Here is a 24,464-nt window from a genome sequence, read left to right as displayed (position 1 = left end):
TGAGTAGGTGAGAACTTCTGTACAGGCTGAGGCAGCTGGCCATGAAACCAGTCTTCCCATGGGCTGGGGTCCGTCCCAAAAGGAGAGAGAACTCAACCCCTGCCTACCTCAGCAGAGGGCTGTGAACGGTAGGGTGGCTTGCTGAGTTTTTTGCTGGGGTGTGATATCAGCAAAGCCCTGTCAGAGCAGCAGGGACCAGCTCTGTTTCAGTAGTCTCGGTGGCCATTGATGCTGCTTCTCCCTCTGTTGGAGTAGACAGACTCATGGCCAGCTGCCTCAGTCTATGCACAAAGTCTCATTTACTCCATGGCACATTTGACCTAAAATCTACTTCAGGGTCCCTCGACTCTACAGCAGCTTCAGATATGCTGAAAGAATTGAGATTTTTATTAACCAGACAATAGTCGGCACAGTAACCCCTGTGATATTCTGATATTAAAGTCAATTCTACACTTTTTCCACATTTTCAGTGCACCACAGTGCATCCATAGTTTTTTGGGTTATTAACACTGTTGAGAGAGAATGAACACTGCATGGAATGGTCTAACAACAACAGGCACAATATTACTTGTCCTGGGCTCCAGGCAATCCAAGCTGGTGCAAGAATTGGAATAGCAATTCATAGTGTTATTTTTAACTATACTCCCCCATTTACAGAAGCGTTGTTGCCTCTCCTGATCTCTCTCTCACATTAAGCTGCATTCCAAAATTGCTATCAGCTCCTTTGTCAAAAGGATGCAGTTGACTTTCAGTGATGGTGAAGAGCATATCATAAATGAATGAATAAGAACAGCAAAATTGGCACCAAAGTGTTAGTTACAATAGATCCAGCCAGACAGAAGTTCAACATAAACAAACTAATCAGTACCAATGAGTACACCAGGACATCTCCAAGGAGGTAGCAATGCGTCACTGGGTTAACAACTTAACACCGTTTGTTACCTACTGGCTGCAATTTTAAAATGACACTGAACTATCTGCAGCCAGACCAAAAGTCCCACACTAACAGAACATGAAGAACTGCTTTACCTCTGTCATCCCATTACCTTAAGCTGTTCATTCTTACCATACTCCCCAATTCAGCCCATCCACAGATTCAATTGTTCATTTAGGATCCTACATATGTTGGATGCTACAAATCTTTTGAAGACTATTAGCATACATGTAACACTTTCCTGAGCGTCAATGAACTGGCAGTCTGTAAAATACCAAATATCCTTAAAGGCGTAGGAATGCCAAGCGCCTCATACAGAATTAAACCAGACACCCCTTATGCAGAACAACATGCAGCCATGGGGGGGGGGGGGAAATCAAAGGCAAGAAGAGGAAGACTTATAACAAGCAATTCAGCATATTGGCCTGCACTAAATAGGGCTGTCTAAAATAAATAACGTTAATCGAAAAAACACTGCTTTCTAAGGATTGCATCTGACATTGTCCACATGTTTCCCCATTGCCTAGATTCTGCCCTGCAGGTGGGTCTGCGCAAAAGAATGCTTTAATCAGAAAAACAAGCGCAACATACCCTCCCCCCCCCAAAAAAAAAAAAGTTATAAGGCAGTCCAAAACAGGTTCTAAAAAGACACACAATGTAATTGAAATTCAGTACCTCGGGCATCCAAGAGAAACCCACACAGAAGGCAAAACTTTGCAAGCTGATTAGAATTTTTGGACATTTGGATAGTAAGAATATTCAGAGTTATGATAGTAAGCATTAAAGAAATTACTAAAATTTTGGAAAGGTTATAAACCCTCATGCTTGGGACATAAAACTACTTCTAACTAATGGGGGGTAGGAAGAAATTTTCCTTATTAGGGCAATGAGTTGGTTATTCCATAATTGCTTTCTGAAGAGTTTCTTGTACCTTTCTCCGGCCACTGATGAAGACACGATAATGGACCAACCCCTGTATTTAACAACAATTCACTTTCCCCCTTCTTTCTAATTCTTGGATTTAACATTTCAGCATGCATGCATTTTCTCATTTTAAAAAGGAGAACATTTAGTTTAGGATTGAATAAGAGTTATATAATGTAACAAGAAAAGGAGGACTTGTGGAACCTTAGAGACTAACAAATTTATTTGAGCATGAGCTTTCGTGAGCTACAGCTCACTTCATCGGATGCAACAGTACCCACAGGGGTCAGCATCCACTGATTCTCATTGTACTTGTTCACCATTAGTAGAAGATTAAAAAGGAGATTGGGTCCCTTCAGTTTACATCAGGGGTCTCAAACTCCCAGCCCATGGGCCAAGAACTTCCACAATGTGGTCCGGGGGCTCCAGCAATTTTGGGGCTGGGTCTTTCCCTTGGCCCTGCCTGCTGCTCCCGGGCGCTCCCCCACAGGCAATTTACAATGGCCCGGGGCGCCGCCCACCATCAGCAGCACAGGGAAGCTGAGCGGCATCTGCCTGCTTGCTCCACATGTCTGCTGGCCCCTCCCTGCAATACCGGGACGGGGTGGAGCTGTGCCTCTGTGTGCTGCCCCCGCCCTGAGCACCCCTGTGGCCAATGGGAAGATGTGGGGGCGGTGCCTGGGGGCAGCTGCGTGCGGAAGCTCCCCGGACTTCCCTGCCTTAGAGCCCCAGGTAAGCACCGCACCCCCGACCCCCTCCCAGAGTCTGCAACCCCACCTCCTGCCCCAGCCCAGGGCCTGCACCCAGCACCCAAACTCCATCCCAGAGCCTGCACCCCAGACTCCCTTCTCCACCCAATCTCCCTCCCAGAGCCCAATCTCTCACCCCTTCTGCACCCAAACTCCCTCCCAGAGCCTGTTGGTGCACAGATTCATATTCTTTAAAATTGCTTTATAGGTAGGTAGTTTTACATTGCAATGGATTCGATAAGGCCGGGAACAACAGCTTCTTTTACAGTCACTGAGCTTGAATAAATTTTTGCCCTGACTAGACTGCTAGAGAAACAAAAATTATATTATATTAAAACTGGTTCCAAAAAAAATACTAGGCCAAATCAAGGTATACCTGGAGCTAATGGGAGTTGGCAGTGTTAAGGATCCCTGAATATCGAGCCATGTATTTAGAGAGCTTAACTAGTGTTAGGTTCCTGAAGTCAGGCAGCTAAGTTTGAATATTCTGACGGAAGTGTCTTGCTTAAGACTGTGGAGGGACTCAGAGGCACAACTAGACTACACCTCTAGTGTTCCTGGATTTCAGTTCCACGATCAGTCCGTGGGACTATGTTGCTTCTCACAATCTTCAATCTAAAGACATACGGCTTTTCAAATGGAATTTCAGACATTACAGACGAGCAGAGAAATGAAGTACTCTTACCTGGGTTCCTCATCGTTGCTCTGCAGGAAAAACAAAAACAGAAGCAGTGTTGGGTTTATCACTTTGAAAACTGTTCTTCAAACATTTTAGTAAGCTATTTACTATTGCCTAGGCACATTCAGAGCTGGCTGTCTTTAAAGGCAGGAAAGTGTTTATACTCCAACAGCTGAGATCATCATGATCACATTTAAAAATCACAGGCTTGGTTTGACCAACGATCAAGAGGGACAGGTCATTGTTTATTATAAGGCCTACGTAGCCCAATTTCCCCCAGCAGTATGCAATCACATCAATTTCCAATACAGTTGAAATATTTTTACATCCTTTAGGCCCCAAAGGAGAATCCGGCTTAATACAATCCCTTTGTGGTAACACCATCCTGTTACCTGCTACACAGAAAGGTTGATCAGATATCCAGTATGTGTGGAAGCAGATGGTGTGTAAATGCACAAGGGCCTAATATTACCTGGCATCTGATAGTCTATATTTCTATATACACAGGGGAGTTTAAATAGTAACTGCATACAAAGCAAAACATGCTGGGCTTGATTTTCAGTTCACATACACTGGTAAAGAAGAAATAGCTCCACTGAAGTCAATGAAAGTATACAGATGTAAAACTGGTGTGAGACAGAATCAGTCACTCTTCATTAAAGCTATTAATTCAGTACAAGAGCAGTAAAACTATTTAAATGAGATGTTAATACAGCACGAGCATTGCAATCACATCAGTCACATATTCTATGCAAATTGCAGTATTTCCACAATGGGGATATACAAACAACAACACTCCCATTCCACTGCCTTCCCCGGGAGAAAAGCAAAAGAAAAGAAAAGAGCTATGTTAAGAAAGCAAGAAATCAGCTGATTTCCGATTGCTTGGACAGTCTGATAGGGATTATTATATGAACCAGCAGAGTCATGCAATTTTGTGATTTTCATAACTAGGCAACTCAAAGTATCTACAGCATACCTCAATACATCTTTAAATGCTTAAATCATTTGCCTTATAGAACGGCTGACACCTGATGAACAAAAACTTGACATTACCTTAGATAATTATAAAGGAGAAAATTATCTGCAAGCAAAGCTAAGGACACATTCACAAGTGGCAATTGTGTGGACTGTCATCTCCCCCAAGTCAAGTCACTATTCTGCATCCCATCAGAAATGTTTCCACATCAACCATCCACTGCAGCAAAGAATCATGGCCAAATTTGGTTGCTCACCCCATTGTCTTTCACCTGTGTATACGAGGTCAGTAACCAACCGCCCACTTGCTGAAGCAGACTTTGGTTTGTTGTTGCTGCACCCAAGATTGACATGTACCAATCAGCCTTCCAACCACTGACAGAGAAAAGTTCAAGGGCCATAGTCAGGCTAAAAGCACAGTCAGACTTTTTAAAAGCATGTTCTTTTTCCTAGGTTACTAATCTAACTTTAGATTAAGAGAATTCCCACAAGTTTGATTTACTTTTCAATGTTATTTCTCTAGTTCCTTTCATTTCTCTCAGCTTCTCTTTTATAGTTAGATCTAATTCTGCTCTCCAGATTTACTTCAGTGTAAATCACAATCAGGTTTCTAAACAATTTCACTTTTAGGTTTTCAGGTACCAACACTAGGCTGCAAGTGTTTGTGTTGCAAGCTTCACGGACCAGGCTTATTCATTTAGAGAAAACTCCCCATCCTCCTCCACACCAACTTTCCACTGGAATTTTAAAAATTCTACAAAACCATATTTACAAAGAATAATGAGGAGTGGACTGTTCACTTTGAATTCTACAACTAAGCACGGAGACTCCAGACACAAATTAATTCACAACCCTACCAGACATCATGCTGTTCCACCAGTGAATCCAAATTTCAGTTTCTGGTACACAGTGAGACAACTCAACCTCAGGTGTAACTGCACTGAAGTTAAAGAATTCTTAACATGGATTGATTTGCTCCATTGTTTCTGAAGTTGGGGGCTAAATTCTGCCCTTGGTGAGGCTGTGCAAGGCTGCTGACTCCAGCAGGGTTGCATGATTGTAACCAAGAACAGAATTTGACTTTTTAGGCTTGATTCAATCACTGCCTTGCACTTGATGTAGTCATATACAATTATACAAAGGAACGCAAAGTGGGTATAAAAGATTACCAAAGCAGATCAGTAGCACTGTTACATCCACTTCAAGTCACTGAGCTTGGGGAAAAGGTGCCTTCAAGCTTTCTTTGAGTTCCTGTGCTCTGGGCTTGGCAGAGGTCTGTCTGACCCTCAGAAAAACTACAGTAGCCTCAGGGTTACTTTACCATTTCTAATGTACGTTCTGTTTCCCCTGGCTCCCAGAAAGGAGAGAATAGCCAGAGAAGAACATGCTGTAGACACGTTTCCCAGTTCAATTTCCCAGCTGGGTTTGCCTGCTGTTGCAGGCTGGGAGCTCCCCCTAAACCCCAGCATTATTTAGGAGTCTTGTTATGTTGTAAGAGCAGCGTAAAGGGGCCTTAGTGTAACAGAATTGGACCCTTTACAGTTGGAATGTACAAGATTCAAGCCAGTGGTGACTCAAATTCGAGACAGTGATCTTGAACCAGGGACTGGTAGCAAAGCAATTATTTATATTGCAGTAATGCTCCAGTTATGTACCAGGACCCTATTCTGCTAGGTGGAGGTTCTTCAAAGCTTGGTTAAGAGGAAGCATCAGGACACCTTAACAGTTAGACTCCTACAAAATTCTCATTTTAAGACTTTCACTTTAAGTGCACAACCTCTTGGTACCAGTCTCAAAATGGCTAGTGTCACGATTTAGCAACACTCATCTCTCACTGCTGGAGAAACAATCTCTTCATGGTACCACTGCTTTAGGCACTTCAGTGGCAATTCACTGAATAATGTGAAAGCAGATACAAAATAGCAATTGAACACAGAATCTAGGGCAGAGATCGGCAACCTTTGGCACACAGCCCATCAGGGAAATCTGCTGGTGGGCCGGGCCGGTTTGTTTATCTGCAGCGTCTGCAGGTTTGGCTGATTGCAGCTCCCACTGGCCAACGGTTGCTGATCCCTGCTCTAGTGGTACCAATTATGAAAGACTGTTGATTCAACTCAACTATGAGTGTCTTCAGTTCCTTTTACATTACAGGTGCAATTGCATCAAAAGATATTGAGCAGAATTAATTTGTTCCTAGAACTTTTTATGATGCTCAAGTTTTAGTTCTTGACCTGCTAGGATTCTTTCCAACCTGAGTTTCTTAATTCATCCCTGCTGTAACTCCAGGAAAGTGGCTACAGTTCCACCAGGGCTGAATTTCAACCACTGTCTATGAAGATGGTTAAAAGAAATCTTATGTGAAATAAAACCATACATCTTTCCCACATAGAAAGGGTAAACTGCAAACCTGTATTCTCATATGTGGGCCTTATAAAGGTGTTCAATATTAGATTATAAACTCTTTGGAGCAGGGACTCTCTCTTACTAAGTGTACAGTGCATAGCACAAAGAGACTCTGATCTTGGTTGGGGCCTTTGGTTGGTACTATAACAAAAACAATACAATTCCACATTGATGTACACAACTATATAGGAGCCCACATGTGAAGAATTGGCTTCCCTTAGCAGGCATATATAAAGTTACCATATAATGATATGGTCTAAACAGTTACAGGAATTTCATTCACCATGTAATGAATACTCCGAAAAGCTAATGTTTTATGAAGCTTTTACAGTGCTGAAGACAGAGGAAGCATAAATTGAGGGGGAAAGTGATAGACAAGGGAGAGGCAAATTGGTTTGGGGAAAAACAAAAGCAAACAAAAAACCCACTGCAGGCTTTTAGAACTGAAGCTGTACATATTTGAAGTGTTTGACTAGGCTTCCCCTTTCCTTACCACAACCATAATCCCCCCTGCCCTGTCCCCATCTTTGCACTTCAGGATCCAAAGGAGGACAGAAGCAGAAATGGCAGTTACATGTGTTTTTTTTTCTTAATTCAGGTGTGCACACTAAAGGAGTTTGGCTATAGATGAATTTTGCTTATCTAATCCCAAACTCAGAACCCAGATAGGGGGAGAAGAGTGCTGTTCAGACCCTGACCCTTGAGATCTACCTATAGTTTAAGAACCAAGGATGGAATACCACTGACCTAGGCGTTTCATTTTCCCAGGAACGCACATGCACTATTATATCTACAATAGTCCTGCTATGCCAAAAATGGGTATCCCGAGTGGAGCGGTGAGGGTGAGGGCAGGTTGGCTGGCTATGGTAACCCTGAAGCTCACTACTTGTTAACCATGTTACAAGAATGTTAAAGCATTCTCTGGATGTTTTATGAAGCAATAGCACACTTCAAAAATTACAACTGCAGTACACTAGAAATCCACTATTAAGTGGTTACAGGCATTTGGCTTTGTGCCCCTTTAACCACTTAAAGAATGTGAGTATCCAATATGACCGCACAACTCATCCTGTACTATTACTTGCATCTTGGCTTATCACCTCAGACATTTAGTGGCATTTGTGGGCATCTTTAATGTTGACATATGCAACAGGGGAAACTGCTTTCCTGCATCCATCACAATGTTCTGTTGCCTCCTGCCATAATCATTTAATCTGCTCTTAGTTTTTACCTCAGGCTTGAGCAGGGCTAACTCATTGAAGGTGTTCAGCTGCCTTCTGATCTCTGCCATCTCAGTCATCAGCTTTGCCATGTGGACGTTGATTTCCGCCAGCACCTCTGTCACATGAGCAGTGGCCACTGCTTCCTGGAGGTCCACTAGGTGGAGAGCTTTCCGTTCCTCCTCGCAGACCAGCTGCCGTACAGTGTCAAACTCCTGCTGAACACACAGTTTCATCTCACTCCGAGTCACCTGCAGGTCACACACAAGGGAGAGAACGTTGCTTGTCAGAGAACGGCTTTATAGTGCAAGTGTCTGAGCTATCACCTCTTCGGTGATTGTCTGAAAGCAGGCAAAGCATTGAACTGATCTCTGCTCCCCAGGCATCTGAGAACCTCTTCTCCATTGCTGCACCTGTTTTCCCCCAAAACAAAAATCTATTACAAAATATTTCCAGAAGAGGCCCATTCCTTCAAACTAAGAGTCATCGTTTTCCTCCTTCAAGTGAATCTCTGATCTCCATCTGTAAATGGAGTTCATTCCCCACATATAAATGATGGCAGCTAGGCTGTTTTTGTTGCCACTCCAGCAGTAGCGTAACTCTCCCTCGCATTTCTGTAGAGCCTTCAAAACCCCTAAGTCTACATTTCATGCCACTAGGCTGGAAGTGTAGAGGTCTGGCTCTATATTTAAACAGGAGATTCTGTGCAGCAAAAAGTCCTAGATTAATTCCTGTAGGCTAAATGACTGATGGATTCAGAGGTGTGATGAACCAAAGCTAAACATACTTAATAAACCGGACAAGATCAATTACCGGATAGCAAGTGGGACATTATCTCATTTACCAAAGATTAGGATAAAGCAGTTAAAGTAAAGTAAAATAATTTTAAACTTGAAAGATCTCAAAATTGGCATAAAAAACAGACTCAAGGTAAACAAAGGTTTTCTACGGCAGCAAGGTGAAGGACCCAACAGTTAAAAACAAATCTATCTAGCCATGTCAGTACACTTCACAGCACTTTGAGGGTTTGTCTACAATACCGCCCGGATCGATGGGCAGCAATCGATACAGTGGGGGTCGATTTATTGCATCTAGTATAGACACAATAAATCGACCGCTGATCGCTCTTGCGTCGACTCCTGTACTCCATCTCAATGAAAAGCACAAGGGGAATCGACAGGAGAGCATCTCCTGTTGACACACCGCAGTGAAGACACCACGGTAGAGTAGATCTAAGTATGTTGACTTCAGCTATGTTACTGACATAGCTGAAATTGCTTAACTTAGATTGATTCCCCCTTCTCCATACATAGTGTAGACCAGCCCTTAGGGCTTGGTCTGTTCTACAGACTTACGTTGGTATAACTATGTTGCTCAGAGGTGTGGAAAGTCCATATTCCTGAGTGATGCGTTTACACCGACCTAACCCCTGGTCTAGACAGTGCTAGGTTGATGGGAGAGCTTCTCCCACTGACATAGCTACTGCTTTTCGGGGACAAGCTCTCCTGTCGGCATAGGTAGTCTCTTCACTAAGGCTATGTCTACACTACCACTTATGTCAGCAAAACTTGTCACTTAGGGATATGAATATTCTACTTCCCTGAGCGACATAAATTATGCCGGCATAAGCAGTAGCATGCACAGTGCTACGTTGGTGGGAAAGCTTCTCTTGCCAACATAGCTACCACTGCTCATTGGGGGTGGATTAGTGTCTACAGGAGAACTCTCTCCCATCAGCACAGAGCAGCTACAAGAGAGATCTTACAACGATGCAGCTGCATCAGTACAGCTGCGCAAAAGTAAGCTCTCTAATGTAGACATAGCCTAAGTGCTACAGTGGTGCAGCTGCGCCACTGCAGTGTTGGATGTGCATATAAGCCCTTAGTTGCACAAGTGGCACGGGATGAACACTGCACATAGTTTTCTCTGTAGTTCCTCTAGAATATGGATATCAAAGAATGGCCACACCAATTAAGTAAAGAAATTGGAACAAGATCATTCATTGCCACAGCATCCTTCTCTTTATGAACTTCAAGTAATTTTCTCTCTACTATTTTCAGCCTGGCAAAGAAAGTCCTAAAAATATACAATCCTGGCATTATATTTACTTGTCGTCCTTTGCCATGATGATTATTGATGAATAGACTAATGATTTTACTTTTCAGACTAATTATTTTTTTAAGTCATTTGCTCACCCTGGAAGGGCAGAATTTTGCAAGACTAATGTTTATATAGATAATTAGCTCTGAAGAAAGGTTCCTGACTGACAGCCCTGGAGGTTGAAGTCTTCTTTTTATCCACAGAACAGATACAGCCCTGGCAGCAGCAGTCTAAGCCTCCCCCTACATTGACTCAAAAGACCCTAGCCATGCCCTTGAGCGAAAGTATACTTCAGAACATGATCTGACCATTATGTAAATTGGGAGTAAGTCCACTTACATCAACGAAGTTTCAATGGTATAAGTGCATCTGTAAAGGCCCTTGGCACATAACTGGCACCATGTAAATAAATAATAAACATTTTTTAAAAAGACACATCAAGATGACTGCATGAGTCGCAAAACTGAGAACAACGGAACACGTTCGTTATGCTGACAACCCATTTTCACACTCCTCATGTAAAGGTTCTGTTAATCCTGACAAATATTCAGTTTCCTCTGAACGGGGGCCTGTAACTTAATGCATAAATTCACACTTCCTAAGTAGGACAGCTTGCCGGAGCCTTCAGACTATGGCAGTTTTTCCATATGCATTTTGCTTTAACGGAAAATGTTTCCTTATTTTTTAATAAATTGGAAAAAGAGCAATAATGAAGATTGTCCATTTCAGCCTTTAGGTGCATGTACAAACGCTAAGGTCATCTACATCTGTCACCAAATCAATGCCAAAAGGACTCCCGATTCTCCCACCTCAAAGGGAAACCCTCAAACACTTTTTCCGCAGACCAAAAAGCTTTTCCTGAGATGACAGTAATAAAATAAAGAGAAAACAAATTTATTTGTATTGGGAGGTTGGGACCTCACTGTACTAGCCATGGTACGAACTCTTAATAAAACAGACAATCCCTGCCCCCAAGAATTTACAATCTAAATAGACAAGACAAAGGAAGCATTCTCCTCATTTTAGAGAGGGGAAACTGAGGCACAGAGTGATTTAAAAGCTCATTTCCCATTTAGACACCAAAATAGATGGATTTTAGAGAGCTCAGGATTTTGGGTGCTAAGTTGATCTGAAAGTTTAACCACAAATGCATGGGAGCTTCTGGATGTTGAGCAGTTTTGAAGATCTGGCCCCAGCTGTGGGTGCTGAGAACTTCAAAAATCTGGTCTTAAGTGACTTTACCCAAAGTTGCACTGAAAGTCTTTCGCAGAAAAAGGAACGGAACCGAGATTTCTGGAACCTCAGTCCAATACCTTAACCACAAGATCATCCTTCCTCGCATACACCTTGCAACATACCCTGTGGGAAAATAGTCTCAGATTCACGTGCAATAAGAGGAGCAATGAGCTCCAGAGTGAATGGCCCTCCTCTGGGACCAGCCTTCCCCCAGACCTCAAACTTACAAACCAGTAGGGCTGTGAGCTCAACTGTGCCAACTGATCTTAAATGCCAAGTTGGAGCCTGAATAGGCTGCATCTGCACTGGCAACACTGGACTCATAGTTCAGCATCCATATTGCAATACTGTTGTTCGCAATAGTGGACAGTCTACAGTTAGACGATGCAGTAGCAAGAGCAGCATTTCTACACTCCAGCCCTCACCACTGTGCCTACCAGCAGCGAATTAGGCATCCACTTCTTTCCTAGTACAGGCAAGCTGAGTGGGAGATGATCTCCAAGATCCATGATTAAAACTACAAAAGGTTTTCTTTTCCAACACCATGATTTACCAATAGAGACCAACTGAAAGCATGGACATGTTACAACATGCTCCATGTGAAATCCTGGTCATTATGCAGGCAGCCACTCTCTCACTAGCTGAAGTCTGAGTTACCATCTCAGGTTGCCCCACAAGGAGTGCATTGTGGGAATGCAACCAAAGTCCTTATTTGCTCAATCCAACTTGAATTCAATAAAGAAATTCATAGCCAAAGGGGGCATGACCTTCCCTCAGAGAAGCATTCAGTAGCTCCTCAGGACAGAGATGGTCTTTATCTGTGCCTTGTGCATCAGCCAGAATACAGTCAGACCTTAACAAAAACTCTGATCTTACATTCTCTTTTCCTAAATACACTGGGGCCAAGCAGAACGTGTAAGATCAGATCACCCCGTTCAGACTGACAGACCTAGCCCAGGAGTTGTACTATGACGTGTTCTGGAAATGAAGACGTCACTCCATAGCAGAGTCCCTCCAAGATTTTAGGAAACTGAGGTGCAGACGAAAGACAGTTTAAGTCAGCACCTAAGACATGTGGGCAGTTTGGAAGTGCAAAATAACAGATGAACCTTTCAATTGCAGTATTACCTCAGGTTAAGATGAAACAGGGGAGCAAGGGGAAGAGAGAATACAACCTGTTCAAATCCAGTAGTTTTCTGAAAAATAATTAGACTAAATAACATCACTTTATGTTTATAGAGCATCCTTTATCTCAAAGCAGTTTCCAACGTAGATGAATCTAAAAACTTAGTGGATTAGAGTAATGTAGTGGATTAGAGTAATCCTTTACCAAAATGCAGTCACTTCTGGAGTCAAACTCAGCAGCTCCTGTTTTACCACTACAGAACAAGAGCACTGTGTGCAAGTGAAACTGAAGACAGAATTTAGTTAGGGAGAATTAAATTCCCATTGTTAGAATTTGGCCAGCACACCAAGTTTAACCCCATTTGGCAATCCAAGCAGGACTGTTAATGAACACAAGCAAGCAGGACCTCAGCTTTACATATCTTCTGAAAAGACAGAAACACAGCACACCATACTGCGGTACTCGTGCAGTGACAACTCCAAGGGAAGAGTTGCCTTCTGAATTACCAACATCATTCCTTGCAGCACCGCAGCCTGGTTGCAGCCATCCCATGCAAGTACTGACCCAATCTTACCCTACTTAGTTTGCAGTCTGATGGGATCACAGTAAATGGGGGGTTAGGTGTAGGGCATCTCTGAAATCTACACTGCTTCACAACACCCTCCCCCCAAAAGTGTACTTCCAATGTCTGAGTGACTGCAGCAGCACAGCCTTTGAGTGCAGAACAAGGACAACCTATAAAAAACTAACTTTTACATAACATCTGGGCAGTATTTTAAACATTTCTTTACACCGAAAAACGCTTTGGCAGAGCCTGAAGGATGATGAGAACCACCTTATGGCTATTCAGCTATGTATGTATTATATACATGTCACACACAAAAAAAGTACTTTCAAGAACATTATTAGAATTTCAAAAGTCAAGCACTCAAAGTTAAGAAATGCCAGAATTATAGTTGCCTGTGCATCTAGACCTGGGTGAAGTTTTTTTTGGCTGAAACTTTTTTTGGATGAAAAATGCAGATTTGGTGACGCACGTTTTGCAAAGCTGACATACTTTACTGCACACTATTCAAACTCTGCTCCAAAGACAGAATTATTAATTTCTTCATGGGCAACACCCCTGTGAGATGAGGCAGTATTATCTCACAGAAGGGGAAACAGGCACAGAGCACTTAGGTCAGGATAATCTACTAATTAGGGATGCCCGATCTGAGACAACTAGGACCTGTTTTTTTCAAGAGTACATTGCCTCATATAGCATTTTATATATTCAAAGCACAGCTCCCACTGACTTCACTTGCAGCTGTGAGTGCTCAAGACTACTGCAAATTATACACCAGGGTCTCAAATCAGGCACCCAGAAACTGAGGAACACACAATTAGTGGCCACTTGTGAAAAATCTGGTTTAAGTGACTTGCCCAATATCACATAAGAACTCTGTGGCAGAGGCAGGGATTGTGAAACTGGCACACCAGATGTCAGCTCATCCCAAGGTCCCCATGCCTCAGCTGAATACTGACAAATACATGGCTGAAATCAGTCTGGCTCATCTCTGTGTTAGCATTGTTAAAACAGGATTTAGAATTATAAAAATGTGTTTAGACTTTATTGAACGCTCGTGAGTTGCTGCATGCATTAATCTCACTGATAAGATCTGTATCCCATATGGTAAGGTAATATTTGAGTATTGGCATTTTAAGCCTTTGTAACTGTGTAAATCACCAGAAAGGAGAGAGACATTAACTAGAGTGAAATGCTAGTCTCTAACAGAAAGCGTTATGACCTGCCTGACAAGGAATGCCGATGGAGTGAAGTGGAACATTAAAGAGGACAAAAGACTGTTTTCTCTTTTCCTGGTTCTGCCCCAATGAAGAGAATTCTTGCAAATTAATTCCTCCCATCAGCTGAGTTTTCCACTCAAAACAGAAGGAAGAAACAGAATAAAAACCTCTAATAAGGAGGAACTGCTTGGAACTCATTGCTACTTGGACAATGGGGAAAAGGTTTCTAGGAAAAAGTAAGGAATCACCAGCTGCTTAGCCTGTCTTAGCCCTTTAAGACAACAGAGCATGTTCATTATAGAAGTTTCTTTCACCTTTTGAATATTTAAGAACGTAACTCATTTGTATATACGCTTACCTGCTGTAACCTTGTAAATAACTTATTTCCTTTTCCTATTGATAAATCCATATCAATTTTTATTATTTTTTAGTTTATTATAGGATTGGCTACAAGTGTTTTGTAGAGAGATCTACAGTGCAACTGACTGGGAGAAGTGACTGGTCCTTTGTAACTGGAAGTAACCTGAATACTGCTGTGATTCATAGTGCAAGTGACCATCTATCATAAAAGTAGACTTGCCTAGGTGACAAGATAGATTGGAGCAATCAAGAGGACTGTCTATGACACCATGTGTTAAACTGTTATAGTGCTTAAGGCATTCATAATTGATAACTGGTTGGTGAAATCTAAGTATAGAACTCACCGCCAATCTGGGATTTGTGCCCTGGTTCTTAACAATCTGCCCCAAAGTTGCATGACTGGAATAGAATCCAGTTCTCTAGGACAGCATTCAACTGCCTAAACAATGAGATTCTCCTTTTTATTCCTGCAATCCCCTGCCTCATTCACTATACACCTACCAGCTTCTGCAACAAACAAAGCAGGGGATTCTACAGACAACAGCCTCATTTACTACACAATCCTCATCACTCTCATTATGTGCAATAAATGAAGCTGGGCATCTGGAAAATATAGTTTGTGATCATGTAATTAAAAACTATATCCTAATGCCTGTACACAAGGAGGCTGAACTAAGGTTGTACCAAGCAACCTTAATTCTGGCATTTCCTAAATATCAAATGCTTGACTTTGCAAGCTTAATGCTCTTTTAATCTAGTTTGTGTGTGTGTAATTTCCTCAGTTTTTTTTTTTAAAAGCAAACTGAAAAAACAGAAATTCCATAATGTGGAATCATACTGACAGCCATGTGGGTCATTAGAAGAGTTGGAATCTTTAGATCCACTGCACAGACCACTTCCACATAAGCAAACGGAGTAAATTATAGCAATAGTAGGTTGTCATCCTCTATAAGGACCAGTACTGATTAGAGAAGGATGAGGTTTCACAGATATATGCTGACTGCAGGAGGAATGGTGAGACTCAGAAATCTTGGATTTCTTTCCAGGGTCAGGAGGAGTGTGCACTATAGTGTACACAAACCCCTGGGAGCATCCTCCCCCAAGCTTGAACCTCTTCGGCCCCATCCTCTACAGCCTGTTCCTGTTCCAGTCCTGTCACTTCCTCACTCCAGTGTTATTTTCCTTCCCTGTCCCAGTCTATACTCCTAAGGCTTCTCAACCCAGTCACAGTCTTCTAGCACAGCCAGTCCTAGTCTCCCCATCCTAGCTCCTTCTCTGATCTGCCTCTACCCTCCTGACCTCACCCACCCTCCAATCATTCTCTCACTGGATTCCCAGCCCCTTCCATTGGCTCCCAATCCTAGTTTTCCTTCCTCTGCTCCTCATAGAATCTCCTTCTCCCTCCTCCTACCACATCCCTAGCTCCTTCTATGATCTATTGGCCTAGCTAGTCCCAATTCTACCCCCACACCTCAGCTCCACCATATCTGCCACCACTCCCCTTCTAAGTCCATTCTTCCCACACTGGTTCCCAGTCCCAGTCTCCCGCACCCATTTCCCTTGCTTGCTCACACCCACTGCCTCTCCTCCCCTGTCCCAGTCAGCAAGTCCCACTCCCTACCCTCCGCAGTTCCCAGTCTCTTTCCCAAGCATAACTCCCAGTCATTCCCTCCAATCCAGTCCCACCAGCCTCCTTGTCTCAATTTACTCTTCTCCTCCTGCCCCAATCCAGCTCTTGTCCCCTCTGTACTCAAATCAGGCAGTTTCTTCCTCCACATTATATGGGCATGGGGGTGGAGGGAGAGAAAGGCGATACAGGGGGAAGAGGTGCAGGTCATTGAGAGCACAGGAAAAACAGGAGAGTTCCCTGCTCCGAGGTCCAGTCCCTACTCTTATTCCAACCTGGAGCAACAAGCAAAAGGCACATTTTGACACAGAGGATACCACCCTGTCAAATTTCAAGTCTCTGCACCAAAGCAACAGTATGCTAGAGCTTCTCAAGAAAAGGTTACCAACATTTTATTTTTCTAAAAAAAAAAAAAAACAAAACAAAAACTGCAAAATAACTTTTCCCCCTTAACCTCATTCTCAAATATGGCTGAACTGTTTTGGCTAAAAAGTTTCAAACAAACCCAGTCTCAGATGGACACTTGGCATGGAAAATTTCAGTGTGACCAGTTAAAGTTGGGTTTCAGTGTTAGTCTGCAGCCACAAAAACGAACAGGAGTACTTATTTGAGCCCACAAAAGCTTATGCTCAAATAAATTCGTTAGTCTCTAAGGTGCCACAAGTACTCCTGTTCTTTTTGCAGTTAAAGTTGGCTACAGTTATAATCAACTGAAAACGGTCTTATAATAGAAAGTCCCAGGCAACCTTTATAGTAAGCAGTGCTACCAGCCCCACCTATAATGGTTAAAAACGAGAAGGAAAAAAAAGAAAAGAATTAATAAACACACACAAAACACAATAGCTTTGTAGGTATCATTCTGTAAGCCTCGGACAGTTAATCCCAGATCTGCCGGCAGGGCTGTCATCAGCAAGTAGCAAGACAGGATACATTTCCCCCTTTAATCGACACTATTAGATAATGATGGAAACCTATGCTGGAAGTACTCCTTGAAAACTCTCACAGGGCATTCTCCAGCAAAAACTTGCAAGGGTCAAGGGCAGAAAGCAGCACAAATGGAAAGCTGAAATGGCTCACTTGCTTCTGAAGCATTTGTTCTATTAGCCAGACTACCTGCCAGGTATAAAGGAGCCATTCTGTGCCCCACCTTATGAGGAAAGGACTGAAATGAAAGTGGAATTGAAACTACAGATCTAATAATAAAAATCAAGGTAATAGTACTACCACCTCGGATGGCTCATTTGAATGGTCACTGTTCTGAGGAAAAAGAAGCACTTCTGGGGAATCTGCCCTGTGCCTCTCCAGCCAGCACAGAGAGCAGGCACAGTAGCACCAGCACACTAGGGGTTTGAACTTCATAAGCATGAAGTGAAAATGTCTTCATTGGTTCTCGATAGATTTATCCTGCTGCCTTCCAGGGCTCTGATATGCTATAGAAATGATGGATTTTGTTAGCATTTTGAGTTTAATTAGATGGCTGGATCTGCATGTCAAAGAAAAGAAAAACACCTGACTAACAAGCGCCACGTCTCAAATAAATCTGCAACCCCCACAATTTCTAAACCAGGTTCTCTCTATATATTAGGGCAGAACCAAAAATGGAAACTGGCAGCACAGGGCCCACCCATCTGCTGGTCAGTTAGCTCTTGTTAAAGCACCATCTGTCAGTACACTGGAGATGGGAAAAGAGAAAGGCAGCAAGGGGGGGGGGGGTAACTTTGCCTAGCGTGGAGGTTTGTAATTTGATTGTAAATAGAACGTTCCTTTTTTTAGTTTTAGTTTCTCCAGTGTATCCACTACATTAAAGAGAAGTGGCCATAACCTACAGATCCTTGTCTACACTGGACACACAATGGCTCAGCTGAACCACTGTAACGTTCAACAGTCCCAGGTAGCCACACTAATCATCATGCTTTGTGTAAAAACAAGTTCAGTGTGTTCCCACACAGGACTCGCATCACTGTATTACCAGTCAGTTGAGAGTGCGTATCCTAGAGTTCCCAGCACAGCTCTCTGACTTAGGTGTTTGTCAGAGCAGCAATCCATGCTTGGAGTTTTGAATTTTCAAAATATAAACTCTAAGTTGCCATTCCATTGTATAAAACAGTGGGTATTTTGTAAAATTAATGTGGATCAGCAGTGCTTAAGAAGTGTAGGGGGAGCTGACAGCAACTCCTATATTTAGCTTGCCTAATGCTTCTCAAAATAAAAGATTCTTGCAACTTGTTAGAGACACTCCGACACCTCCATGGTTGCAGCAGGCCTTTGAAATGCAACTACAGGAAAGCTCTCTGACTCAAGAAGTGCCTTTTCTTTGTCCTCTGACAGGACAGTGGGTTTTCCAGATATATTAACTGTTAACAGTCATCATTTCCCTTCTCTTGCTTGTATTCCTCAGGAATATGGGGAGAGAATGTGCAAGTAATAATTGAACACACACATTCTAATGAGCCATGCCCACCCTGCCACCAAAGCAGTAGTACACTGCACAAGTGAGAATGCCTGAGAGCTGCTGGAATGGGCAAAAGGGCAAAGAGAGCCTGGATGGCTCCTGACCCCCTGCCTCCATCCATCAAACCCAGCACATGCCCCATACCTCTCCCTGGAGGTACCACCTGGGGCAGGAATCAGGAAGAAAGAGCTGTGTCATGCTCATCACAAGTACTCCCTAGAGTAGACCCAGAAACCCATTTCCCAACCCGAGATAGTACCTCAGCTGGCCGTAGGAGAGGAGTCGTGTCCTGTAAGTCCAACATTACTTGGCCAAAACAAATTACATTGAAAAGTGGGGGGAGGGAGGGGAGAAAAAAAAAAGAGGCCTTACACTGAATTTGATGGCGTCTGTTTGTAACCTGGTAACTTATGAACACTGCCTCCCATCAAACTACACAATTTCAGGGAATGCTCTAAGCATCAAGAACACTGTTGATTTGGTGAAAATCAGAAGGGAGAAATGGGGGGCACACAGAACCCCCGGCATCTGGTCAGCAGACTCAACAGCTTCTTCAACCAGCTCTGCAACTTTCTATATATCAAACCAGTTATAAATATTGACACAATGAATGACTTATTAGACAGAAAGAAAAGAAATAATGGGGGAGGGGATGCACAGAGCCCCAGCATTGGAGTAGCAAACAAGAAGCTTGAAGAGGGGGGGAAAAAAGGAGAAATACTTCTGAGCAACCCTCTAATGTATGTACACAATACATTATGTATTTAAACATGAAATGCTCTAAGACTGCATACATTGCACTTTATAAACACAGAAAAAACTCGTACATAAAAAAGTTACAGAACCTGCAATATAATAAATCAGGATTACAGAAGACCTTGAACAGAGCAGTTGCAAGAGCAATCACAAGACTGCCGGGAGAACTAGTACAATAGCCATACTTTCTTTGTACGCCAGTACTGCAACAGGGATGAGCCTGGGGAAACCGAGATACAGAGCCTAATGGTATGTCTATACTGCATGCTTTTTTTGGCAGTGTAGAGAATATGTACATGCATAGCCCCCAAGCACAGAATAGCTGTGTAGACCATGAGACCTTGGCCATACAGCTTAGTAGAACAGGCCCAAAGGGTATGGGTACGTATGTGAGTTTTGCAAGGTCCTAGGGTGGCCAGGTGTCCTGTTTTCGACCGGAAAGACTGGTCAAAAGGGGGACCTGACGGTGTCCAGTCAGATCTACTCACTGGACACCCAAAGTCCATTTACAGCAGGTGGGGGGAGGCACCTAGTCATTATCTACGCCAGCCCCCACTCAGCTGGGGCCGCCTCCTACCTGCATCGGGCAGCTGCAGCTCCCAGCCCTGGCTCTGCAGGGGGAAGAGCAGCGAGAGATGGGGGTAGGGTGAAAGAGGACCAAACGGGGGGTGGGAACTCGGAGGAAGGGGCGGGGCAGGGGAGGAGTGTGCAGATTTATATATTACAAAATTAGCAACCCTATATGTAAACCCCTTTGTTTTCAGTTTAAACCTATTTTTATTGAAACATTCCCAGGTTTTACAAGAAATATTATCCAGTTTTTTCTGATTTTCACCCTACTTTTGTATCATTTAAATATATATAAAAAACAACTTGTTTTATTAGGACAATACAATACGTTGCATAAGATATATGTATTAAGATAATACATTAAGTTGGGTGTATATGCAAAGCAGTCTGTTGAAGTAAGGCTATATATTAGTCTAGAAGATACATGCAATAAAGAAACAGGCACGCACACAAGCTCTGAAGTGCGTGCACATCTGAACATATTGATGAATCCCATGACCACTACATATACATTTCAAGCTGTTAGCAGATAATGGTTTAAAGATTTGACACATTAAAAATGGGAAGAAAATGAAAACCTGTATCAGAATACATTTCAGAACACAAGGAAGTTAAAAAAAAAAAAAAAAACCAACACCAACAGGAGAAAAGGATGAAGTGAGTGTATGTGCTGCAAATGGTGTGGCCCAATTATTAAATGTAAATATTTATAGGCTAATAGTTCTAAGTCTACAACAGTAAACTGTTTATTCAAATGAAAAAAGTTTTAATTGGGGATTAGAGATGTATTGTTTTCTCAAACTCAGAGGTAGCATTGTGTTTTGAGTTCTGTTTTAGTTCTGCAGCCAACCACCTAAATGCTTTGAATTCCGTTCATCAATCTACCGAATACTTTTTTCTCCTGTCTTTCCAACCACCAAAATAATCTCCGATATTTACCCAGAAAAATTAACAGGTTTTTGCACCGATTTTCACCTGTTGTGGTGGTGGTCATAAATACTGATAAATTCCTGGGAAAAATTAAATAATAAAAACTGAAAATGAAGGGCCCTTTTTACACAGGTCTCTAGTAGCTAGGGTTCCCAACTTTGGACGGACAAATTCCTGGAGATTTTATCACATGACAATCTTTAATTAAAGGTTAATCTTTAATTCCTGAAGACCCCAGGACAATCCTGGAGGGCTGGCAAACCTACTAGTAACCCAAACCATGCCTTCCCATCTACACTGCTTTTTAGCAGTGTAGCGTCCCTGCTGCCTCCCCATTGCCCGTGTCTTTCCTGCAGCTGCGAAAGACTCTGGCAGCTGCCCCCGCTGAAGTCTTTCTCCACTGCCTAACCTCTGCCAGAACCCTTCACTGACACGTGTAGCCACACACACACACACACACACACACACACAGTGGACACAGCCTGCTTTTCACTATGGCATATACATGTATACTACACGTCGCCACCAGAGGCGTGTAGCATAGATGTAGCCTATGACTTGCCCAAAGTCAAACCAAGTCTGTTGTAGAACAGGGAGTTGGATCCATGTTTCCAGACACACAGGGCTTTATTCTTCACTGTCTTTCACCTCAAGTAGTCATTTACACCATTATTTCACAGGCTAGTTTAGGCGACAGCTCCTAGTGGACAAACAGACATTCAGTTTCTGAACCAGACACCCCAAAAAAGCAAAAACACAGTCAACCTACCCTCCAATTAAAACTGGAATCTCCATTCACGACTAGAAACCAATTCAAGCAATTTCAGAAACAGTCCTTCACAGACATCCTACTTCATCTGATTACAGTGCAGTTTAGTCCCATTAAAAATGATGGCTCTGACAATAGCTTAGCAGCTCATTAGTACACTGTGCATTTGCCTTTTGATGGCTAGTCATCAGGCGCGAGGTCAGTTTGCCAGTGTAAATGTATAGCAACTGCCCTGATTTAACAAAACCTAAGAAAGAGCTGACTAGTAATGGACTTTCAGCCAACATTTTATTGTTTCTAGAATATAGCCATTTGTTTAGAATGTTATGAGGCAATAAGTTTCCATGAGGAAAGAATACAGCAACACATTAGAAGAATCACATTGCTTCAGTGGATTTGTCCTCCCTTTCTCTGTGTAAAGGGTCTCTAAATAATACTTTAACCATCTTAGGAACAGGCAGCACAAAACACTACAGACATAGCCCCAATCCACTCCATGAATCATGGCTGTCTAATGTTATTGGATTTCTGCAATTCTCCTACCCACTCCTCTCAAAATCTAGAGAAACAATTCTGCTCTAGGAGTAATCACATAGGAAGTGGGTGGTAGAAAGTGACACGAAAGGTTTGTGGAGGCTCTTTGTTCAGGCAGGCACTATATTTAAAACTGATGTAGAACATATTTCATTTGGTTTACAGAGACAAAAGGCAATTCATTCCCCACCCAAACGAGTCCACTTATTTCAAAGTGAAAGACAGTTCAAACGTCAGCCCCTTGGTTTCCCCACCCAAGCGCTTTCTAGTTCTGGTGCAAGACTGCAAATGTAACTTCTTGATTGGAAGCATCACTCGCACCCTTCTCCCCCACCCACCCCGGTGCCCCAGCTAACAAGTGGTACAGCACCCGTGGTAGCGCAATAGTGGGAAATTTTTAAGGAGGGGGGAAAAAATGTCTAGTATAGATCAAGCCAAAGAGAGTTACGACAAAACCTTAGCACAGCCCCTAATAGTTCACCTAGTAAAGGAGCAATCTACATACTTAATGGCCAGGCTGGAGTCTCACCTGTGGCAACATGCAGGATGCACATACAGCAAGGGCATCTGTGGGGAGATTGCTACCTTAATGTACTCTCGTTATTAATGTACCTTAATTGCTACTCTCGTTATTACATTTTCCTTTCCTAGTAAAAATCAGGATTAAACATTTGTTGCAAGAGAGACATCTCAGTAAAATCGCTGCAGCAGCTTGATGAGGGCTCAGAGAAAAACAGAGCAGGCCTCATTGTTTGCATCTCTGCCAAAAGCTGGGCTTGCTATGTGCACTTCACAGTAGAAGCTGTCTCAGTCCCAACCAATCAGATGGTGGAGATTGCTTGGCTGTCCATTGCTCTCCACTTTTCCCTGCACTCGGACAATTCATTTGGACAATACATATTCCAAGGGTGGTTTTTTTTTTTTGCAGCACTGAGGGCGAAATTACAATGGTAGACGAGTGCTTTCCAATAACAGAACTGGTAGCCAGGGACCCCACAGTTACATGTAAGTCTGCCATTCACCCAGCAACTGCCACATCTGACCGCTGAATATAAGATGACACTACCTCATTTCTCTAGCTGTTTGAAGAGGGGGATGGACTAGCTACCAAATGCCAGTTACAAGTGATCAATCCACTTGCAGCCTTACAGTTTGCCACACCCTATGCTTAGAGTCCAAAGTTACCCCAACAATAAATTTACATTTATGTTGCAACTTCCATCAAATTAAGGTTCCAATTCTGTTTCCATAGAAGTCGGTGACTTGTGGGACTCAGAAGACTAGAGTTCAATTCCCTGCTCTGCCACAGACATGCTGAGAGACCTTGGGCAAGTTGCTTTGTTCTCTGTGCCTCAGTTTTCCCCATCCATATAATGGGATAGTAGTTCTTCTGTACCACAGAGAGGTGTTATGAGGATAAATATATACATTACAGATTGTGAGGTGCTCAAATGGTAAGATACTTGTACAACTCCCATCATCAAAGACTGATAAGAGGACCATGCTTTGGGAACACGCTATCCAATAACAGCACTGGGGGAGAGGGGAGTAGTAATTTTGATAGGCAAAAAGTGATTTATACCATCTGGAGCTTAGCCAAAACACCACAATTACCACCACCTCTGCCCTTACCAAATTCATGACCACTGGTGGTCAATGCTTGTTTTATATATCACCTGAGGGAAAACACCCACCAGTGCCACACTGGGGCATGAGTTCTGCACTGACCTAGGAGGAAACACTCTGCTCAGTGAATCATTAACCTTGCTTCCTGGGAGATCTCCCATTCAAAGAGTGAGCTGGCCTGACCCAGTTTAGCCTGCAGAATCTGACAGGGTCACACCAATGCCAATACCATCAATAAACTTTAAAACAAAACAAAACAAAAAAACAAAAACAAAAACACACACCAGCTTTTCCCATTCACGATAACAGGGTTGTCAATATTATTAATGCCCTTTCCTCTGTGGGGATTTCAATTACGGATCAATGAAATTTGCATTACTCCAGTGGGAAATTAGTAATTGTATGAACTAATTACAGGACCCTTCCCTATGATGCCATTATCCCCTACCCCTTTTTCCTTTTGCATTGTATACATTTGCCTGGCATATAACAAGTGAGCCAGTGAATGATCCCAGAGATTAAATGAGATTCACTGTCAGATCATTATTTACAAGTCAGATCTCCTTAATTCGTAAAAATGTAGGGTTAAGCCTCTTTTTTAATGCAAGCAAGGCACCTCAGCCCAAACTGAGCTGGTGGATAAACTAGACAAAGGGAAGAAGATTGTCAAATGTAACAATCAGCTGCTTTATCACTATTATTACAG

At 42.7% G+C, this 24,464-nt stretch overlaps 1 protein-coding gene across 6 annotated transcripts in view; it reads right to left on the bottom strand.

Moving 5' to 3' along the window:
- TRIM44 (tripartite motif containing 44) overlaps positions 1-24,464 on the bottom strand; it is a 93,536-nt gene that overhangs the window by 48,894 nt on the left and 20,178 nt on the right. For all 6 annotated transcript variants that reach the window (XR_006281880.1, XM_043515897.1, XM_043515895.1 and 3 more), the window contains 2 exons: positions 7,899-8,138; positions 3,293-3,312 (listed from right to left, as the gene is read on the bottom strand). Coding sequence is in view for 5 of the 6 variants with exons in the window: in XM_043515897.1 (XP_043371832.1) it covers positions 3,293-3,312; positions 7,899-8,138 (260 nt within the window). In the remaining variant the exon portion in view is untranslated. The remainder of the gene's footprint in view (positions 1-3,292; positions 3,313-7,898; positions 8,139-24,464) is intronic.

This window comes from Dermochelys coriacea, chromosome 6, assembly GCF_009764565.3.
Source record: "Dermochelys coriacea isolate rDerCor1 chromosome 6, rDerCor1.pri.v4, whole genome shotgun sequence".
Taxonomy (NCBI): domain Eukaryota; kingdom Metazoa; phylum Chordata; order Testudines; family Dermochelyidae; genus Dermochelys; species Dermochelys coriacea.
Note: the sequence above shows the minus strand (reverse complement) of the source record. Positions and strands in the feature narration are given on the sequence as shown.